This window comes from Grammomys surdaster, unplaced genomic scaffold (genome assembly GCF_004785775.1).
Source record: "Grammomys surdaster isolate TR1022 unplaced genomic scaffold, NIH_TR_1.0 126029, whole genome shotgun sequence".
NCBI lineage: Eukaryota > Metazoa > Chordata > Mammalia > Rodentia > Muridae > Grammomys > Grammomys surdaster.
In genome coordinates, this window is record NW_021620842.1 from 2,029,679 (window position 1) to 2,048,590 (window position 18,912).

At 37.7% G+C, this 18,912-nt stretch overlaps 1 protein-coding gene across 1 annotated transcript in view; it reads left to right on the top strand.

Moving 5' to 3' along the window:
- Rasef (RAS and EF-hand domain containing) overlaps positions 1-18,912 on the top strand; it is a 77,127-nt gene that overhangs the window by 11,768 nt on the left and 46,447 nt on the right. Inside the window, exons 2-3 of the mRNA XM_028754640.1 lie at positions 7,358-7,504; positions 8,921-9,011. Of these exons, the coding sequence (XP_028610473.1) occupies positions 7,358-7,504; positions 8,921-9,011 (238 nt within the window). The remainder of the gene's footprint in view (positions 1-7,357; positions 7,505-8,920; positions 9,012-18,912) is intronic.

The window sequence follows — 18,912 nt, forward strand, 5'->3', positions numbered from 1 at the left end:
TGTCTCAGCTTTTCTAGACACCATTTGAGCCCTGAAGGAGCTGTCTGTCTCCTTCTTTTATCTGAATCTAATTATTTTATGAAAGAGGAGCAGGAAAACAGACTATTTACATTGTGAACATCAGTAATGGTTTGACCTTACAGTACACATAAGTGCCAGTTCTACAGTTAAACTCACTGCCTACTGTGGATGCAGGAACTAAAGCGAGGGATGTTAGGTGTTGGCTCTTGCACATACAGCTAAGGTGGTGGAGGTTGCACTTAAGTCCCCCTGAGCTCTAATACACATGCTCCTCTCTGTTAATTTATAGTATCAGAAGACACCAGTGACTCTTCTCACCTTGTAGCACGCTGCAGTCTGTTCTTTCTATTTTACTGTTTTCACTGGCAAACTACCAAATGGTAAATGTCAGTGGTTTTGAATAGGAAGCCATTTGCATTTTGAATTCTTCCTTTTGTTTGAGTGAATCCAGTTAATTTTCTCATCTTTCAGGACTTATTCAAACTTTTGGGAAAATGAGGCACAGATAAGTACTTAGGTATTTAAAATGTGTTGCTGTGACACATCTGGATTTTTAACTACCAGAGATGCAAATATCTGGGCAAGGGACCCTGACTTAGACATTGGTTTAATCATTTTATGAGATCTTCTTTAGATCATTTAGCAGCAGAACAGAGTCAGGGTAGCCCAGATCTGCCTGTTGGTATCTTCATATGCTCTATGTGCTAACTGTTCCCAGTCACACTTACCTGTTCTGTACTGACATCGTCTCAGAAATTTTCAACTATGTATGAGCATATGTAGGATAGTGATACCCATTGAGTTGGATGAATATGTTGATTTCCTGTGTTTGGATGTTAGGATTAGAGTGTAAGACTTTTTTTTTTTTGTGATATTCCTTTAATTGAATGATGAAGTTAGACTTGTCACTTAGCACACTTTGATTTTGTACACAGAACCAGGATTTATATAGTATGTCTTTTCAATAAACAGTTCAGCTTTCTAATATAAAGCTAAATTTGCAGGAATTGTATCATGAGGGCTAGTTTTCCAAGCAGCATTTCTGGTTATTCTCGGTCACGCTGTTCCTCTCTTTGGAATTTGATTGTCTATAGGAGTGTCCTGAAACTAGGTGTGCAGACATTTGCAGGAGAACCCCAGTACACTACAGATACAAACACAAACATATGTCATCTAAGTGAAATGTTTGTTTTATAAAAAAAATGTGTGACCTTTGAAACATTTTACATATTCCTTTTGATTTTTCTTTTTCTTTAAGGATCTGAAGCATCTTTCCCTACCTCAGTGGTAATACTTGTAACTTAAAATGCTAATATACTAGTATCATTTTAACATTTTAAGTTGTAATTTTTTCATTGGTAATAAATCATTTATACTATCTTTCATACAAATCATGTTTTGATTTTTTTGAACTTAAAAAAAGTACAGGATTAGATATTTAAGTATCCAAGACTCATCTATAGTTCATTGTGCCTTTTCCCCAGGCTCTCATTTCATACCTCAGGCATCTTTAGATTGCTTTCCTTGTTAATGACTCTATTAGTATAGAATATTTATTTATTTATTTATTTATTTATTTATTTATTTATTTACTAGTCTTGACTAACACATATCATCTAGATCTTAATCTTTACCTAATCTTTACCTAATGTTTGTCAAGCCCATCTATAACAAACTCTCCACTTGTGAGTCCATGTATAATCGGCTCAAACCAGCCCCTGATATTTATGGAGGTAGGACTTCTAGTGTCAGCAGCTACCTAACACCTTTATTTGCACCCCTGTACCTGACACTGAGAGCTCTGTGCGGCAGTTTTATATTCTCTGCTATTTTAACCTTTGACATGAAGTGTGAGAGTACTTGGAGAGGCAGATTACTGATATGCTCCTGGAACAAAAGGCTATCATGACATCATCAAGTCATGACAGCACAAAATTTGGCGAATTCACAGATATGTTGCTTGTGGAGGATATGTTCAACTCTTATCTAGAGGGATCAGTTCTTTTCTTTTTTCTTGCTGTGATGTGAAAACCTAGTTCCTGCCTAGAAAGAAACACTGAGCCAGATGAACTGAGTTGGAATCCTCTCTTTCTCTTTTGGGGAGATCATTTGAGATATATCATATGGAATCCAGACTAGGCCCCACCTCATTACATAGCCTAGGATGGCCTTGGCTTTCTGATGGAATCCAGTCTAGGGGTCAATTCATTATATAGCCCAGGATGGCCTTGGATCTCCAATCCTACATTCAAATCCTGTGTTCTGGGAATATTGGTGTGTGCTACCACATCCAGTTTGTATGGTGCTATGAATTGAACCCATGACTTTGCTCCTTCAACAAGTCCCTGGTATATGAAGTAGGGCAAATGAGGATACAGGTCATTTTTATATAATAGTTGATTGTTTAGCATATATATCTTTTATCAGTAGATTTTTTTATAATTAATCTATGTATATATTTCACTATAAATTATTCCTGAAACTTTGCACTAAGCACACATCAAAAAAAGAAAAAAAAAGGGAGTTCGTGTCATTATAATTTGCTCCCACTTTAAATGTTTACAGAAAGTAAAGGACCTATTGAGACTTCTGCAACTCAATGTTTCATTGTTGTGCAGTTAGCTGGAAAATACTACTCTACAGAATGATTTCTCTGATAGATTCCCACTATGTAGTATATCTCTAGATTTCATATCCTGTTAGACTAAATGATACAGGTAAAGTCATAATGGTCCTGCTGTGTGTTGAAATTCCTTGGGATTGTCTCAGAAAAGACATTCTTGTTGGTGCTTTCCTATTACCTAGTAATGTGGATCATTCTTGAAACTAGTATTTGTCCCGAGCTATAATGGGAGGAGTGATGCTAGGTTTTAGTACATTATCATACAATGTGACTTACTATTATGTCTTTATTTATAATGCTTAACTTGAACAGTTTTTTAAAATATCATGATCAGCCTCTGAATAGATTGAGTAATTTAAATAGAGGAAAAAGTTACAAAGAATTTATAGCAATGTGTTCATATTTTTTCACTATTCCTGATTAAGCAGCTGAGTTAATACGTAACTCATGTTATACAGTGTTTCATAGTTCTGGGATTAACTTTAATCCAATTTATTCTCCCAAAGTGCAGGTATTTAACATAGTTGAGAAGTGGTAGTATATTATTGGCTAATTATGATGTCTCTAATACAAAACAGAATTTTAATTCTGCCATTCAGTTTCTGTGTCCTTGGATCCTATGGGCTGCTCAGGCTTTTCCAGTATCAAACACCACAGTGAGTTTAAACATCAGAAAATTCTCTTAAGTGTAGAATCTAAAACTCTAGAACCAGGTTTCAAGAAGGGGTTGTTTATCCTGGTGTTTTTTGTTCTGGGTTTAAAGCTGCCATTTTCCTTTATGTCTACACATGGTCCTTTCTCTGTATACATCTGTGTCCAAATTTCCTCTTTCTATAAGTCCACTAGTAAGATTGGGTTAGAATTCACCACCTGATTTCATTTTAACTTAATTCCTTCATTAAAGACTCTCAAATATTATTAACTTGAGTAATGGCTCTCAACCTGTGGCTTACGACACCCTTGAGGGTTGAACAAGTCTTTCACAAGACCATCAGAAAACACAGATATTTACCTTACAATTCATGACAGTAGCAAAAGTTTAGTTATAAAGTAGCAACGAAAGTAATTTTGTGGTTGGGGGATCGCCACAACATGAAGAACTGTATTAAAAGGTTTCAGCATTAGGAAGGTTGAGACCCACTGAGCTAAAGTCTGAAATCCTAGTGGTAGGGTTTCAACTCATAAATTTGGGGGCATTAGAGTTATGATTTATCTTATAACAGACTTTTAGATCTGCCTGATTTGCAAAATAAGCTAATATACATACATTCTGTAGTTGTTATGAACATCCCAATAGATGATATACTCAACTTGTGCAGCAGTTAATCTGGGATCTGGTGAGTGTGATCTTCCCTTCCATAGCCAAAGCCTCTTTTTACTGAAGGTTTGCTTCCTGGGACACCATTCATCAGAGACCATGCAGTCTGGCTTCCCTTCTGACACCAGTGGAGAGCCAGGCTTGCTGCTCTTATGCTATTACCACAATCTATGGCTGTGCAGGGACAATAGAAGAGGGTGGGGACAGTAGCAGAGTGTGGGAACAGTAGCAGACAACTGTGTTTTTTTTTTTTAAACAAAGAACATTTATTCTAATTCTTCCTGCTTGCCTTTCTACCTTTCTGTATTCCTGCCTATTGTGGATAATAGCGGCTTTGTAGAAAGGAAGTTGAAATGAATTACCCTGTAGATAAGGTTTATGAGAAGAATTACAGCATCTCAGCCTGCAGTGTGAGGACAAGCATTCAGGTTCAGATAAGAATTTTATTGTAAGACACAGCTCTCAAGGATAGTGTTGATGGGGTCAAGAAGGGACAGAGCCTTCAGTTCTCCTCAGATCTGAAGGACAAGGAGAATTATAACACAATGATATCCTGAAGCGAAAGGTAGACCCACCAGATCCAGATCCAAGAAACAAAAGACTTCTTGCTCTCAAAGGACTTCAAGGGCAAGCTGGGGAGGTGGTTAAGTTCCTTACCGTGTAAACTAGCCTAGTGTAAAAGTCACAAGACACTGATTAAGTAATAATTCTAGCTTGTCTTGGGTTTAGGAGCAGATGGTCTGCACCTGCCAGAGGGAGGGAGTGAACTCTGTGAAAAATGCAAGGTTACTGAAACACCTTCTCAGCACTGTCCAGGGAGTCTGTAACCTGATCCATCCTTTCTGCCTTCCCTCCTGCCCTTCACCCCCTTGAACTTTCAATCTTTGTACTTCTTATTCTTCCTTTTAATTAAACAACAACAATTTGCTACAATTTAGCTAGAATGGTCCTGATTAAACTCATAATCTTCCTGCATTAGCTTCCCAGGTTTTTCTTCTGACCTCTGTGCACTTCAGACATGCATGGGATACACAGATAAACATGGAAGTAAAACAATAATACACATAAAATAATACATCTAAAACAAACATCAAAACATATGTCCTTAACAGATTCTGGGAAAAGTGGATGGAGAAGACAATGTGAGTTTTGTGTTCAGGGTATTTGAGCGGTCTGTGGTCATCAAATTGTTGCGCATACATACTGTCGATGGCTGTGCAAGGCTTGTGAGCTTCTTGATTTCTTGTCCTGCCCAGGAGCTTTTCCAGTGTAATATATGCACACCAAGAGTAATCTCTCCATATCAGGGTCAGGAGACAAGAGATATTTGGCCTTGTACAGGGAGTAACTATAAAATCAGTGTCAGAGCACCAAGTAGAAGAAATGACCAAGTGCTGCAGCTGCTTTTTCCATAATGCAGTGTGCATGAAAGGATTTAGTGAGGTCTTTTGTGAGTACTAGCTATCCCTAGCATTCTTAACTCTAATGAAAACTGGTAACGTTTCTTTTGTGCTAGTGTTGTGATAAGTTATTTCTGCTCTAAGGAGTTAAATATTTTTCAAATACCTGCTGTATCTTTTAGTCAGTATAAATGTTATTGGCTTTAAAAAACTTCCCAGCTACTATCATGTGCTGTCACAGTCACAGTTCATGTCAAATTACAATACTCCTGGTTCTCTAGTGGAGTAAGGAAGAAGGATAGGCTGCATCGTCTCTGATGTACCATGTCAAAGTAGATAGTATTCAGTCTATCTGTTGAGAAAAATGTTGGTGCTTGTAGACAGTCCAGTGATTATTGAATTCACACAGAGCGTGTGTTTTAGCTGGGGTTACTATTGCTGTGATAAAACATCATGACCAAAGACAACTTGGGGAAGAAAGGGTTTATTTCACTCATAGTTCCATTTAACAGTTTATTATCAAAAGCAGTGAGGACAAGAACTCAAGGCGGGTTGGAATCTGGAGGCAGGAGCTGATGCAGAGGCATTAGAGGGGTCTTACTGGCTTATTCTCCATGGCTTGTTCAACATGCTTTCTTGTAGAACCCAGGACCACCTGCCCAGGGATAGCCCTACTCACATCAATCTAAAAACTGCTATGCAGTCCCATCTACAGCCTCACTCTACTGAGACATTTTCTCAGGAACCTGAGGTTCCCTCTCCTTTCCAGTGACTCTAGCTTGTGTCTAATTGATATAAAACTAGCCAGCACAATATATTTCTATAAAGACATAAGGGGTTTATTACTCAAAATACATGCCCAATTCATGTAGAACATTAGCTGGTGATTTCTATGGCTGGAACATCACTAGCTGGCCAAACTGTTTCTTATCTTCTATCGTAATGAAACAGATGACACCATTAACCTGCAAGTTGCTTCAGAATGGAGGCTGATTATAACAAAGCAAAGCAAACCAGACAAACTAAAACCAAATGTAAAGCATTATCAGAGGACTGGAACTTGGAGTTTCATCCAGACTCTGGGGAAGAAACAAAGGGCTGGACTTGAGTTTGACCTATGGTTATAACAGTGTGCTGGGGAAACTTCTGAACTTGTGAACACATCAAACTGTAAGTCGAATAAGTGGAATTAAATGGGGCATGAAAACTCTGTGACCCCTAATGTCACCCCTGTATGCCCTTCCCATTTTGCCAGTCTTTATGGTAAGCTGTTAAAAGGAAGTAAATTGTTTTCCTGAGTTCCATGAGCCATTTTAGGAAACTATCAAACCCTTGGATGTTTTGTGGGAACCTCTGATGTACAGCTGTTTAGTTAAAAGGAGGCCTCACTTGAATGGGTGCCTGGCATTTGAAGTAGGGCAGCAGTGTGTATCAGAGCCCTTAGCCTGGGTGTTTGTGCCAACTTTCAGTAGTTATTAACTGAATGAAAATGTTGAACATCTAATTGGTGCCTGGAAAATAGAAAACTAATTGGTGTGAGAAAACTCCATTTAGAGTTTGAAACCCGAGAAGAAAAAAATGTATGAATGCATCCATAAAAGTGAATTTGAGCAATTTTCACTGACCACAAAATAATAGGTATATTTATTCTTCAAAGTTCAAGGATTAATACATATCTTGTTAGGGATTGGAGAAATGCAGAATTTTATAATTAGTTTACCTTTTTCTGAAGTTCTTTACAATTCAATTTTTAACAAATAAAATGAAGACCTTTCATTCTAACTTGCTTCCACTTCCCTTCCATTGGAGTTCCAGGTAGCCATCTTCTAACGTGGGAAACACAACAGCCTCTCTGCCTTGTCTGCTCTCTTCATTCTGGGTCAGTCTGTAGATTTTTATACCTTTCTTGTTTCTTTTTTAGTTGTCTTTCTCATCCCTATACATTTTCTGTTATACTTTTAAACTGATACCGTTTAATTTTCGTATTTTTGGCAGGAAAGAACAAGTTAGTACCTTGTACCAGAACATCAACCTTGTGGAGCCAAGACTAATCCAGCCATATGAATGTGTGATAAGAAACTTTCTCCGTGAGATCAAACTTCAGAGTACAGAAATGGAAAACTTGGCCATTGCAGTGAAGAGGTATCAAATCGCTTCCTTCCTAAGGACACATAAGGTCTTTTAACTTGTTCTGTGACCCGGGTGGCAAAGGGATTGAATGACACAATCATATTATGATGCAAGTAGACTTCCTGAACTTTAGGAATCTAGAACACTCTAGAATATTCCACACAGGGTAAGTTTTGTCAGGTAGTAATTGCAGGATCAAACAGCAATCTGTTAGTAGGTCATTGCCATCCTATGATGTCAATTCCTCAGAACCGATAAGTCTATCCTGAAAAATTCAGAAAAATTTCTATCCAGGTACTTGACAAAAACAGATGCTAGGGCCATGTTGGATACCAGTTCTCCAGGGAAGGCAGTGAAGTGGGGTATGGAGTTGGTGATCAGGACTAAAGCTGCTTTATCTTTGGCAAATCTCTGTTAGTGATTAGTAGCCAAAAGCTGTTTACTTTTGGCAATTCTGTTGTCTTCTTTAACTCTTTGCTGTTCTGTGACTTCTGGTGATTTGACTTCTGCTGATAGCATCACGGGATTAAGAAAAAAAGAATTACTTGAACTCTTTTCTCTCTGGCTGAAGGTCCCCTCTCTGGCCAGAGGAGAGACTTGGAGTTAGTTAACTCTTTGTGAGCCAGAGAGAAAAGAAAAGAAAGAAAGGGAGAAGTTAAGCACATATAGACACACAGGGAAACACAGATACATAGGTACATGCCCACACACAAACATGCACATACAAACACACATACACACACTTTGGTTGGGCCTGAACACTTATCAATTCTGCAAATGTTCATGCATGGTTACATACATATGCCTATACATGTATGTATGTACATATTGCCAAACATTAAACATATGTACATTTGGTGAGTGGGGCAGATTCCCCCAAAGCCACACTTTATTTCTTCTCTCTGGCAATTTATACCTTCTAGACAAAAGTTCTTATAAAATTACCACATAGATAAAATACAGAAGGACGTGGATAGTAAGCTGAAAGCAGTGATTAGAAATCATTCCTGAGAGTGCTCTTTCCACTTTAGCCTACAACTGTGAAGATTATATGATAGAAATTTAAAATTAGAACTAATTGTCTACCACTGTAAAGTTCTTTCCTTTGTTTAGGTTTGTCACTCAGTTGTGGCAACAATATTTTCAGATTTTTCTGACAATCTCCTAGAAACTTTCTGACTTTAGTTACTGTTTGTTTCAGCCTAATATTTAATCTCTTTTAGTTGATTAATGTCATTTTACATTCAAGTAGTCACACTGACAACCTTAGTGAGTATTATATAGTGTGTATCATGTATTATAGTGTGTATCCATATAATACATGGATTGGGAAATATCATCAACAGCATCTCTATAACACGAAGCCTGGTGTTTTGAGTTTCTCATCACAGTTTAGTCCAAGTGTGCAATGTATTTTTTGTATTTCAGAGCCCAGGACAAGGCGGCCATTCAGCTAAGTGAGCTGGAAGAGGAAATGGACCAGAGGATTCAAGCTGTGGAAAATGAGACCCGGAAAGATGTGAGTTTGTGGATTGGCGGTTGATTCATTTGGCGGATCTTTGGGGAGACCTTTTCTTGTAGAGCTACGGGCGCTTCTCTTGGTGCTAAGGTGTGGGGACAGCAGGCCTCACTGTTTAATACTCTATGTAAACATGTCAACGTTCTGGATTTTGAGCAGGGGATAGATTTCTTTTTTATAACCAGAAGTGTTTTGTACTCATGAGTTAAAGAGGTAGAGAGATGATAACCAAGTAAGTGAAGGATGTTCCACATGGCATGGCATGAAATTCAAGTGAGTTGGAAAGGAGTCAGCTTTCATGGGAAGGCAGAGGACTCTTTGAGAAGAATGTCATGGAGTGGAGGGCTAGTGGACGGTGAGTCTGCTTTGGTGAGAGGATGGCTGCACATCGATCTATATGTTGGTCTCACTACCCAACTTTAAATCTCTGTTGCAGTTAATTTAAAATCTGGCCTCATAACTGTCATTTTTATTATTGGAGGAACTCTTAAGTTGAAAGCATTATCTTTAGTGATTTCCCTAGAAAGGTATGTTTCTCAGTATAAAATATATTTGGGCAGCTGATGTTCGCTGGAGGTAGAAAATATACACATTTCTCTGAGTAAATAATATTAGGACTTAAATTTTATTTTGATGCTGAGAGGCAATAGGAGTGTAGACCTGAGCGTTGGTTCAGATACACTTAAGTCTACATTCCGAGTTCACCCTCACCAAGGCCAGGTGGCAATGGTAAACTAATCTCTCGTCAGTCAAATTTACAGAACAGTCCTACCACCTTCCAGCCTCAAGGAGGATTAATCATCCTGATGTATATGAAGTACTGAGAACTGTTGTCTGATAGGCACAACCATGGCTGCTACGGTTTCTTTCCGTGCCTTTGTTGCTTCCTTTCAGATAATTTACCTTACTTGTCTTTATCACATCCTTAGATACCTTTAGGTATCTTTATTTGTTATCCCTCTTTTAATAAAAATATATTTATTAATTCTTTGTGAATATCATACAATGTGTTTTGATCATCTTCAAAATTTACATTTACAGCACAGCCTAATTATGTTTAGAAACAGTAAATTCACTTTTAGCTTTCCTTAAAACTCTCTACCACTGTTGAATCTATACTTCCATTCAAGGATCAAACAGTTCTCGTAGTCACATATTATACTATGACTGTCTCTCCTTGCTTCCAGTGCCTCTCAAATCAATTGTTGGTAATGAGGATAATAACATGGCCTCTACCTCTTATAATTTCATGCTTTGCTAATGATGCTTTTTATTTTCCTGGCTTTATTCCAGAAGTCAAAAAGAAATGTATATCATATATAGCTTCTTTTCTGTATTCTACTTGTGGCCAGTCAGTTTCTGTGCATGTAAATCCTGAGACTTTAGCATGCCAGTCAAGGACTTTTCTGCCAGCTGAACGTTTTGGCACTGGAAAGAGCTCTGCTTGCCAGCCCTTCCCAGTACCAACCTCACACCTTTAATCATGTTTTCTCTGGATCACAAATGCTGGCTCACTGGAGACTTTCCCTAGCTTTGTCCAGTCACCATGGCATCCTTCTGCCTTCTGGACTCTTCATCCTGTATAGCTACCTCCCAGTGGCATCACTTCACTGCTTGTGAGTCTGATTTTATTTCAATTGTTTCTTTACCTTAGTGATTTTTTTATTTATTAATTTTTACTTTTTTGTGTACCGCTAGCTGTCTTGGAACTGACTCTGTAGTCCAGGCTGGCCTAGAACTCCGAATGAGCTCAGGATTAAAGGTTCGAGCCACCACTGCCCAGCTGCCTTGGTAATTTTTTTCAGATTCTCCTGTTTTCCTAAATTCTGTAAAATTGAGTCTCCATCTTGTACCAATTTCTGCATCTAGTTCTTTATCCAAGGGAATCTCTTTTCCCCATGACTTCTTTTTTTGTACATGAAATGTACATTATTTTCACTGTAACATCTTTAGTGTCTTACAATTTGTATTCAGTAAACTGTATTTATGAGAATATGGCAAGTGTGGGCATATGTGTGTTTGTTGCCATCTTTGTCCTTGCCTGGCAACTACTCTTCAATTTTTTTTTGTCACTATAGGTTCATTTGAAGTTTTAAAACTATATATCAAAGGAGTATTGCACTATGTGCTATTTATTCCCTGGCTTCCTTTACTCAGCATAATTATTATGAGACTTAGCTATGTATCAGCACTCATGTATGTTATAGTAAAGTAGTAACTTTGAATTGTATAATGTGAAACATGGTGTGTGTTCATGCATCTGTTAATATTTCAGTTCCCTTCAGTTTTAGACCAGTACAAGATGTTGTGAGTACTCGTGTATGAAAATTTATGTAGGCAGATACTTTTTATTTCTCTTTAGAATTCTTAGAGTAGAATAGTTTGTTCTATCTGTGAGTGTGCTTCCTTCTGTAAGATACTGGTGTACACTGTACAACCAAAGGTGAGAGTTCTGTCCTTTCTTTACATTATATGTAGGTGGAAGAATCTGGATACATTTCCCTAATGACTAACCTGCTGAGTATGAGTTAATGTGCTTATTTTCATATACTTACATTTACATACATTTGTATTTGCTTTGATAAAATATGTTGCTAATTAAAAAACACAAATTTTTATTGCTAAATTTGAGTTTCTTTAAATTCTCCAAACATACCTTATCTGATTCTTGATCTGTAAACATTTTTATCCAGTTCTCACTTTTATTATTCTTCTAAGAGGCTTGTTGAAAAGTAGGAAAATCTACTATCATGAAGTCCAAATCAGGGTGTTTCCCTTTGTGCACCATTCTTTCAGTGATGTAATTAACACTCTGACTGGGCCAAGGTGACTGACGTTGTATCTCCATTGATAGAATTTATGTTTTATACTCTCAATTCACTTTGTATATGGTACAGTGTACACTCTCAACTCACTTCATACATGATACATGTATATCGTGCAATATCTGATCATTGTTTTCTTTGTTTTTCTATCTAATTATTCTAGTACTGTTGAAAACAGCATTTGTTTGTCCATTTTGTGCTGCACAACACTTGTGTTTTGCCCAAGCCAGCTAGCTGTGTTTGTGTAAGTTTGCTCTGCCCTGGCTTTGCCCTGTGTTTACAGCTGTTGCTTCATAGTGAATCTTGAAGTCCAGAGGTTTCAATCCTTATTTTCATTCCTTTACAGAGTAAAGGAATTTTTACTTATTTAATTTTCATAGAATCAACTTTTATTGATGTTTAAAAGCAAATCTAAAAAAAAAAAAAATCCCACTGAGGATTTGACTTCCCAGTTATCTACAGGTTAGGGCAGTACACTGACATTGTAACAGCACTATGTACTCTCTACAAATGAACCGTTTTCTATATCTTCCTTCTCAGAAGAGTTTGGTAGTCTGCAATATGCAGACACTACATATGATTTTTCTTAATTGTTCTATTTTGATGATATTGAAAACATTTTGGATTTTTATTTCTGATTGTTAGTAGTAAATCTGTGGAAAAATATAAAATATTAGTGTATATAATTAGTGTATACATACACATACATATGTTTGTTGTATACACGTATATATACACACTGAGTAACTTCTGATGGATTCCAGCAAGTTTTCTTAGTTGATAACAATCTATGAACAAAGAAAATTTTATTTCTCTTATGAATGATGTTTTCTTGTCTCACTATGATATATTCCATCTGTAATGTTGAATTCAGTTTGCTGAATTATATTTGTATATATAATTATAGCTCATTGGAGAGATAATTATGTAATTTTTGTTGTGCTAGGACGACCTGCCAAGGAACAAGTGTTCAAGAATTTGTGAGACCAGAATTGACTGTTTTTCTGGCATCATATTTATGTACATAGGAGATAAGCACTCACTATCCAGTTAGGTAGTATTTCACAGTACCATTTATCTCTGCTTGGGCTAATAATTTAGTGCAAGGCCTAGGAGTCTTTAGGAGTTAGGCATTATTTTTCTTTTATAAAAGACATCACAAGTCAGTGGATCAGATGATTAGCTAGCAATTAGGGCCTGGTTATTGGCAGGTGGGAGATTTTTATTTTTATATTATGTTCTTTTCTTTTGGCCAATGATGTCACTCTTATTAAGAAAATAAAAGAGATAGTAGAAAAGCAATTATTAATATTTATCATTTAATATTGCATTGCTTTTTTCTTAATGTATTTCAGTGTTTACTGAGATTTTCTGCGTTAAACGTCAATGTTTTAATTACCTTTTACAGAAAGTTTAAAAGGAAATTACATTGTTTACTCCTTATTTTTTGTCTGTCAAACTCCTTCCATGTCCTCAACTCTCATTTTCTCTCAAATTCATGGCCTCTTTTTCTTTAATTGTCACTGGTTCATACATATACATAAATATATGCATAACTATGTGCATAAATGCAACATGTTCAGTCTGCTTTGTGTTGTTGGTATGTGTATGATTTCTGGTCTGCTCACTTGGTTTTAAACAGCTAAAGAGCTAATCCCTGGGGAAGATTTATTCTCTCCTCTCATCATTCCATTGTAGTTTTTATTTAGAGATAGGGACCCATGAAATTTCTCCTTTTACTTTAGCATGCTTATTGGTGTTAGCTTCTCTTGTCTTTTCAAGAGACATGGTTTCAGCAGATTACTAGTTTTCTGACTTTTTCAATATTTCATCTCCCTCTTGCATGATGTTCCCTGTGCCTTATATACATTAGTTGTGTTATGCCTGTATACATTGTGACTGAGTATCCTACAATCAACTTTTCTTTGTATTTTGACAAGTTGTGGTTTTCCATACTATGTTGTTCTTGAGCTGTTCTTTGATGGGGGAGTATGTTGAGGAGACTGTAGATACACCTTTTGTTGTGTAGTAGGATGAGTGTTTAGAATACAGTTAGGAATCAATCATGGTGCATTAGTAAAGTGGTAGTAATAAGTTCTCACCTAAGGTCCATGACCTCACTAGCTTTGGGTAGTTGGATAAGTCTCCAGTATAAAAATAGATTTCTTTTAGGTTGAGTGACCCTTGAGTACAATTAGACAGTGGTTGGTTACCACCAACAGGTACTTGCCACAATTGTACTCTTAGAGATATCATGTCCTGCTGGTCATTGTTGTATAAAGGCACAGTTGAAAAGGATTTTTTGGTTCCTCCCATTTTTGGCAGCTTCTGTAGCACTTTCTGGTAGTAGAAAAGTTATTCTCCAGGGAAGAAATTTTTAGATTAAAGTCATGTGGAGAAAGTACACAGTAACTTTCTTCAGCAGTAGGTAATTTAATAGTACTCTGGGAGGCAAGCAATGCAACACAATAGTCTATATTGTTTTTGGAGTCTCTTGGACTCCTTTGGTTTGAAAGAAGGTCTTTTCTTTCTAATGTTGGAGATTTTGTTAATCTATGGCTCTTGTGGAGAGCATTGCCAGGCCAAGTGACCTAGTAAAGTTTTAAATTTTATCTGTATATGAATATATATTCATTATATGTAATTTTTGTTAAATAAAGAATGATTCCTTGTATTTCTCAAGAACTCCTAGTGTTGTTTTTCCCCTTCCCTTCTTACTTCATTGACTTCCTTTCTTTTCTCTGATTAAAAAAACCACTCTTCTTTGGTCTTTTTTTCTTCTATTTTCTCTTTTATGTCACTTATTCACTACTATTTCCCTCTCTAAGGACAACTTTTACTTGTTGGCTCATTTTTACTTTCCTGCTTTCTATGGTTATCTTAGGCTATATACTCACATCTGATGATTTGGATATTGGAGCTGAAGATGAAAGTGAGCATATACATTTGTCTTTCTGAGTCTCAGTTACCTCAATATTGCCTTTCCTATGTTCATCCACTTACCTGTAGATTTCATGATTTCATTTTTTTGGTTACAGCTAAATTGTATTGAATCATGTTTATGAACCACATTTTCCTTATCCATTCCTCAAGTGAGGGACATTTAGATTATTTGCTTTTCCTACCTATTGTGAATAGAGCATCAATGCACATAAATGAGCAACTATCTGTGGGGCTGATAAATCCCCAACATTAGTAATAAAAATATTAGGCGTATGCCAAGGATTGTATAGTGATCCATGGGCTATGTGGTAGAATTATTTTATCAGTTTGTGAATTCTCCGTACTGATTTCCATAGGGGTACATTACTCTGCAGTCCCAACAACAATGAACGAGGGCTCTCTTTTCCGTATATCCTCTTTAGCATTTGTTATTTGGTTGTTTTGTTTATTTTAGCCATTATTTCTGGAGTCTGACGAAATCTCAAAGTTGTTCTGAATTGCATTTTCTTAATTTCTAATGATGGTGAACATTTTAAAATAATTTCTAAGTTAGTATCTTTTTGAGAACTCTGTTCAGCTATATAACCCAGTTTCTGAATGTGTCTTATTGTTGATTTTGTTTTTTGAGTCTGTACCAATGTGCTAGATGTCCGAAGCAACAAAGGAGTTCTGTCTCTTGAGCTGACTTTTAATGGTTTTGTAGACTGAGGAACCTCTACTTAAGCCACCACCTGACTGTTTTGGGTCCTGCAAGTTGGTTTAGTAGGCCTTTACTCTTAACTTTGGAATTCAATTAACCTTTGCTTGGTGAAGCTAATTCCAGTGCAAGATGTTTTGTTTTGCAAACAGATATTTTTATTTTGTACGTAAAACTATTTTGCTTGCATGCCTGGTGTCCATGCCAGCCAAAAGAGAGCATCAGATTTCCTGAAAGTAGAGATTCAAATTGTTGTGAGCTGCCATATGGATTCTGGGAATCAAACTCTGGTCCTCTGTTGGAGCAGCTGGTGTTCTTAACTGCTGTGCAGTCTCTCCAGCCTGGATACCTTGATTTTTTTGATATCTACATTGACTCTATAGGAATGACCAGGGGAGTTCCAAAGTAATGCTAAAAGTCAAATAGCTGTAAGGTTAGAATAAGAAATATTCTACTGGTCAATAGTAAACAAGAATGTATACTGGATTGACTATTTTTTATAATCAACAAAGATTAAATTATGCCAGGGCTGACTTTAAAGGAATGTCTTCAGATGAATGTCTTGGGAAAATAAACTCATACTTAATATGACACTAACAGAGAAGGAGTATGTTTGGGTCATACTTTGTTGAATATGTTACCCTTTGATTTGTAAGAATATAGCTCCTGATAAGACAGTCACCAATGCCATTGATAGATTATCTACCCTTCCCAATGAATTAACAACAGCAAAAAACAAAAAAAATTTAAAAGAATCTCAAAAAAGGATATGTTGAACTTAGAGTTCAATAGAGTTATAGATAACTAGGAGGACGGGTGTTCACTGCCAGCTGTGCAGTAACACCTGTTCATTTCAAAACTGAGAGTTGAGAAGTTACACATAGTTTGCTAGGTGACTGAATCAAGGTGAGAAAAGGGAGCAGTCTCCAGCTTTAAATTATTCACTAGAAAAGGCTTTGGACCTTAAACCAATTAAGACGGTGCATTTGGTAAAGAGGCAAGTTGTGACCTATAAGTGAAGAGGACAGGAATTTCTCATAATCTGGTTACTTAAAATAAAAAAAAAAATAAGTAGAAATCACTGTCTTGAGCCTGATCATCACAGCAGCCATTTTTGCCTTTTCTCTGTTAGTGGATCTTTCAGTGGAATTGTATATTAGTAAAAACCTGTTTGTTTTCACTAGTGTCTTTTATTTGTTATTACCTTATTTCCAACAAATTGTGGTCTAGCCTGACCTGGCTTGACCTTCTGGCCAAGGACCATAAATTTACTTTGCAGCTTCAAGGAGGAGGGGACAACTTTTTTTTTTTTTAATCAACTTCGTCCTGCAAACCTATTGTGTATGTATGTGTGTGTGTGTGTGTGTGTGTGTGTGTGTGTGTAGGGGTGAGAGAGTGGATTGGTTTGCTTTTCCCTTGTTGCTGAAGGTGCCTCTCTGTTAGTTCTTTGTCAGAAGGACAGACTACTGGGGGACTCCCTTTGGGGACAGAGAAAGGCAGCTAATGGATTTTTGACATAAAAGTCCTGTATCAAAAGAGAGAGATAGATCATTATTACCTTTTATGAAACCCTTATATATTATTTAATTTTTTGGGATGAGTCTGTTTTCCTATATGCAGCCAGCAGCCCAAGAAGTTTCCAGTCTTCCATCACAGTTGTCTTTCATAAATTAATCCCTCTCCTCCCTAAGCCCATTCCTTCTACCTTAAGGAGGATTTCTGAATTGAAGTCTTTAGGCCTCCTGACGTGCCATTCTGTCACTGTCTTCTACAGGGAAATTTAACAGGATACATCAGAGTGCAACATACAATCTCATGCTGTGTAATGGTGTCTCAGCTGCATGTTGTACAATGAATGGCCTCATCATTATTGCCAACTGATGTAGCCACTTTATTTGGTGCAAGTAGGTGTAAGTGCATTTCACCATGTTTACTTGAGAAGAAAAATCACTCAAAAATATTTCTCAGACTACACCTTGTTAAGGAACTCTTCCAGCCTATTACAATTTCTGTGCACGTTGCATAGATTTTTTTATTTATTATGTTATTTATTTACATTTTAAATATTGTTCCCCTTACTGATCTCCCCTCTGCAAAACCCCTTTTGCCTCTAAGAGGTCACTCCCCAGCCACCCACCCACCCACTCCCAGCTTACCCCTACAGCATCCCCCTTCACTGGTGCAACATGCCTCTACTAGACCAAGCACCCTCTCATTGATGCCAGATAAGGCAGTTTTCTTCTATATATGTAGTGGGAGCCATGGACCCACCCATGTATACTCTTTGGTTGGTAGTTTAGATCCTAGGAGCTCTGTGAGGTCTAGTTAGTTGGTACTGTTATTCTTTTTTTTTTTTTAATAATTTATTTATTTTTGAACATGAAATGCTTTTTTATAGCATGTTTCACAAGGGGAGGGGGTAAGAGGGGCCAGATGGTGGAAAAGTACAAAATCTTCTTGGCCTGTGCCTTGAAACATGTCATGGTCTATACGGTACACTGCCTTGAATTATGATCTACCTGCTGTTCTTCAGAAGATATGGTACACTGCTTGAGTTATGGTCTCCCTGCTATTCTTAAGATGATATGGTACACTGCTTTGAGTCTATCTGCAGTTGCTAAGCAGGATCTTGCAGTTGCCAAGCTTCAGAGGACATTGTGCAGGTGGGGAAAGGTAGGGGGTGAGGGTAAGGGCGAGGGTCCTGGCTTCTGGCATCTCCCCCTTCTCTGTTTAGTTAGAGAAGGCATCTTATGATCAATCCCAACTATGTGAATTTTGAATTTGGATGTCTAATTATGGGGGGTCTTAGACAAGTTCACAACCCCAAAACACTGATGTGAGACGAGTCACATCGATGGTCGAAGGTTTTAGGCTGTCGACGATGGGCAACGTCAAGGGACTCCGATGTGGGTGAAAGGAGGGTGAGGGCCCTGTCTTAGGCCATGTAGGCTGCACCCACTCCCAGCACCACGCACTCCTTTTCGGCTGCATTGGGTGGGCCCCTGGGAAGTGGACCTACAATAATCCCGTCATTGGGCTAACTCACAGCCATCCTAGTCCCTTGTAAATGTTCAATTTACCAACCATTTGTCAGTTTGGGGTGTAATATTGTCATAAAGGAAGGCTCCCCAATGTTAGCGGCCATATCAAGGGCGGCCTTGGTTTAGGAAAAAGCCAATTTTTGTTGTGGTGATCAAGAGGCCAAGCTCTCTATCGAGAGAAACGGGGGCAAAGCCAGGCATACCAGGAACCCTTCTGGAGGGCGTGGAAGTCTAGCGGTCGACCGTAGGGGGGAGGCAGGGGAGCTGGCAGCTGTGTCAGTCTCCTGCAGAGTCACTTCTGGATCCTCTTCAATTTTCGGCTGATGGTAATGAACTTCAACCGTCTTCTTGATGGCAGCATCAACCTGGTTCCGTGGATGACAGGTCGCGGGTTT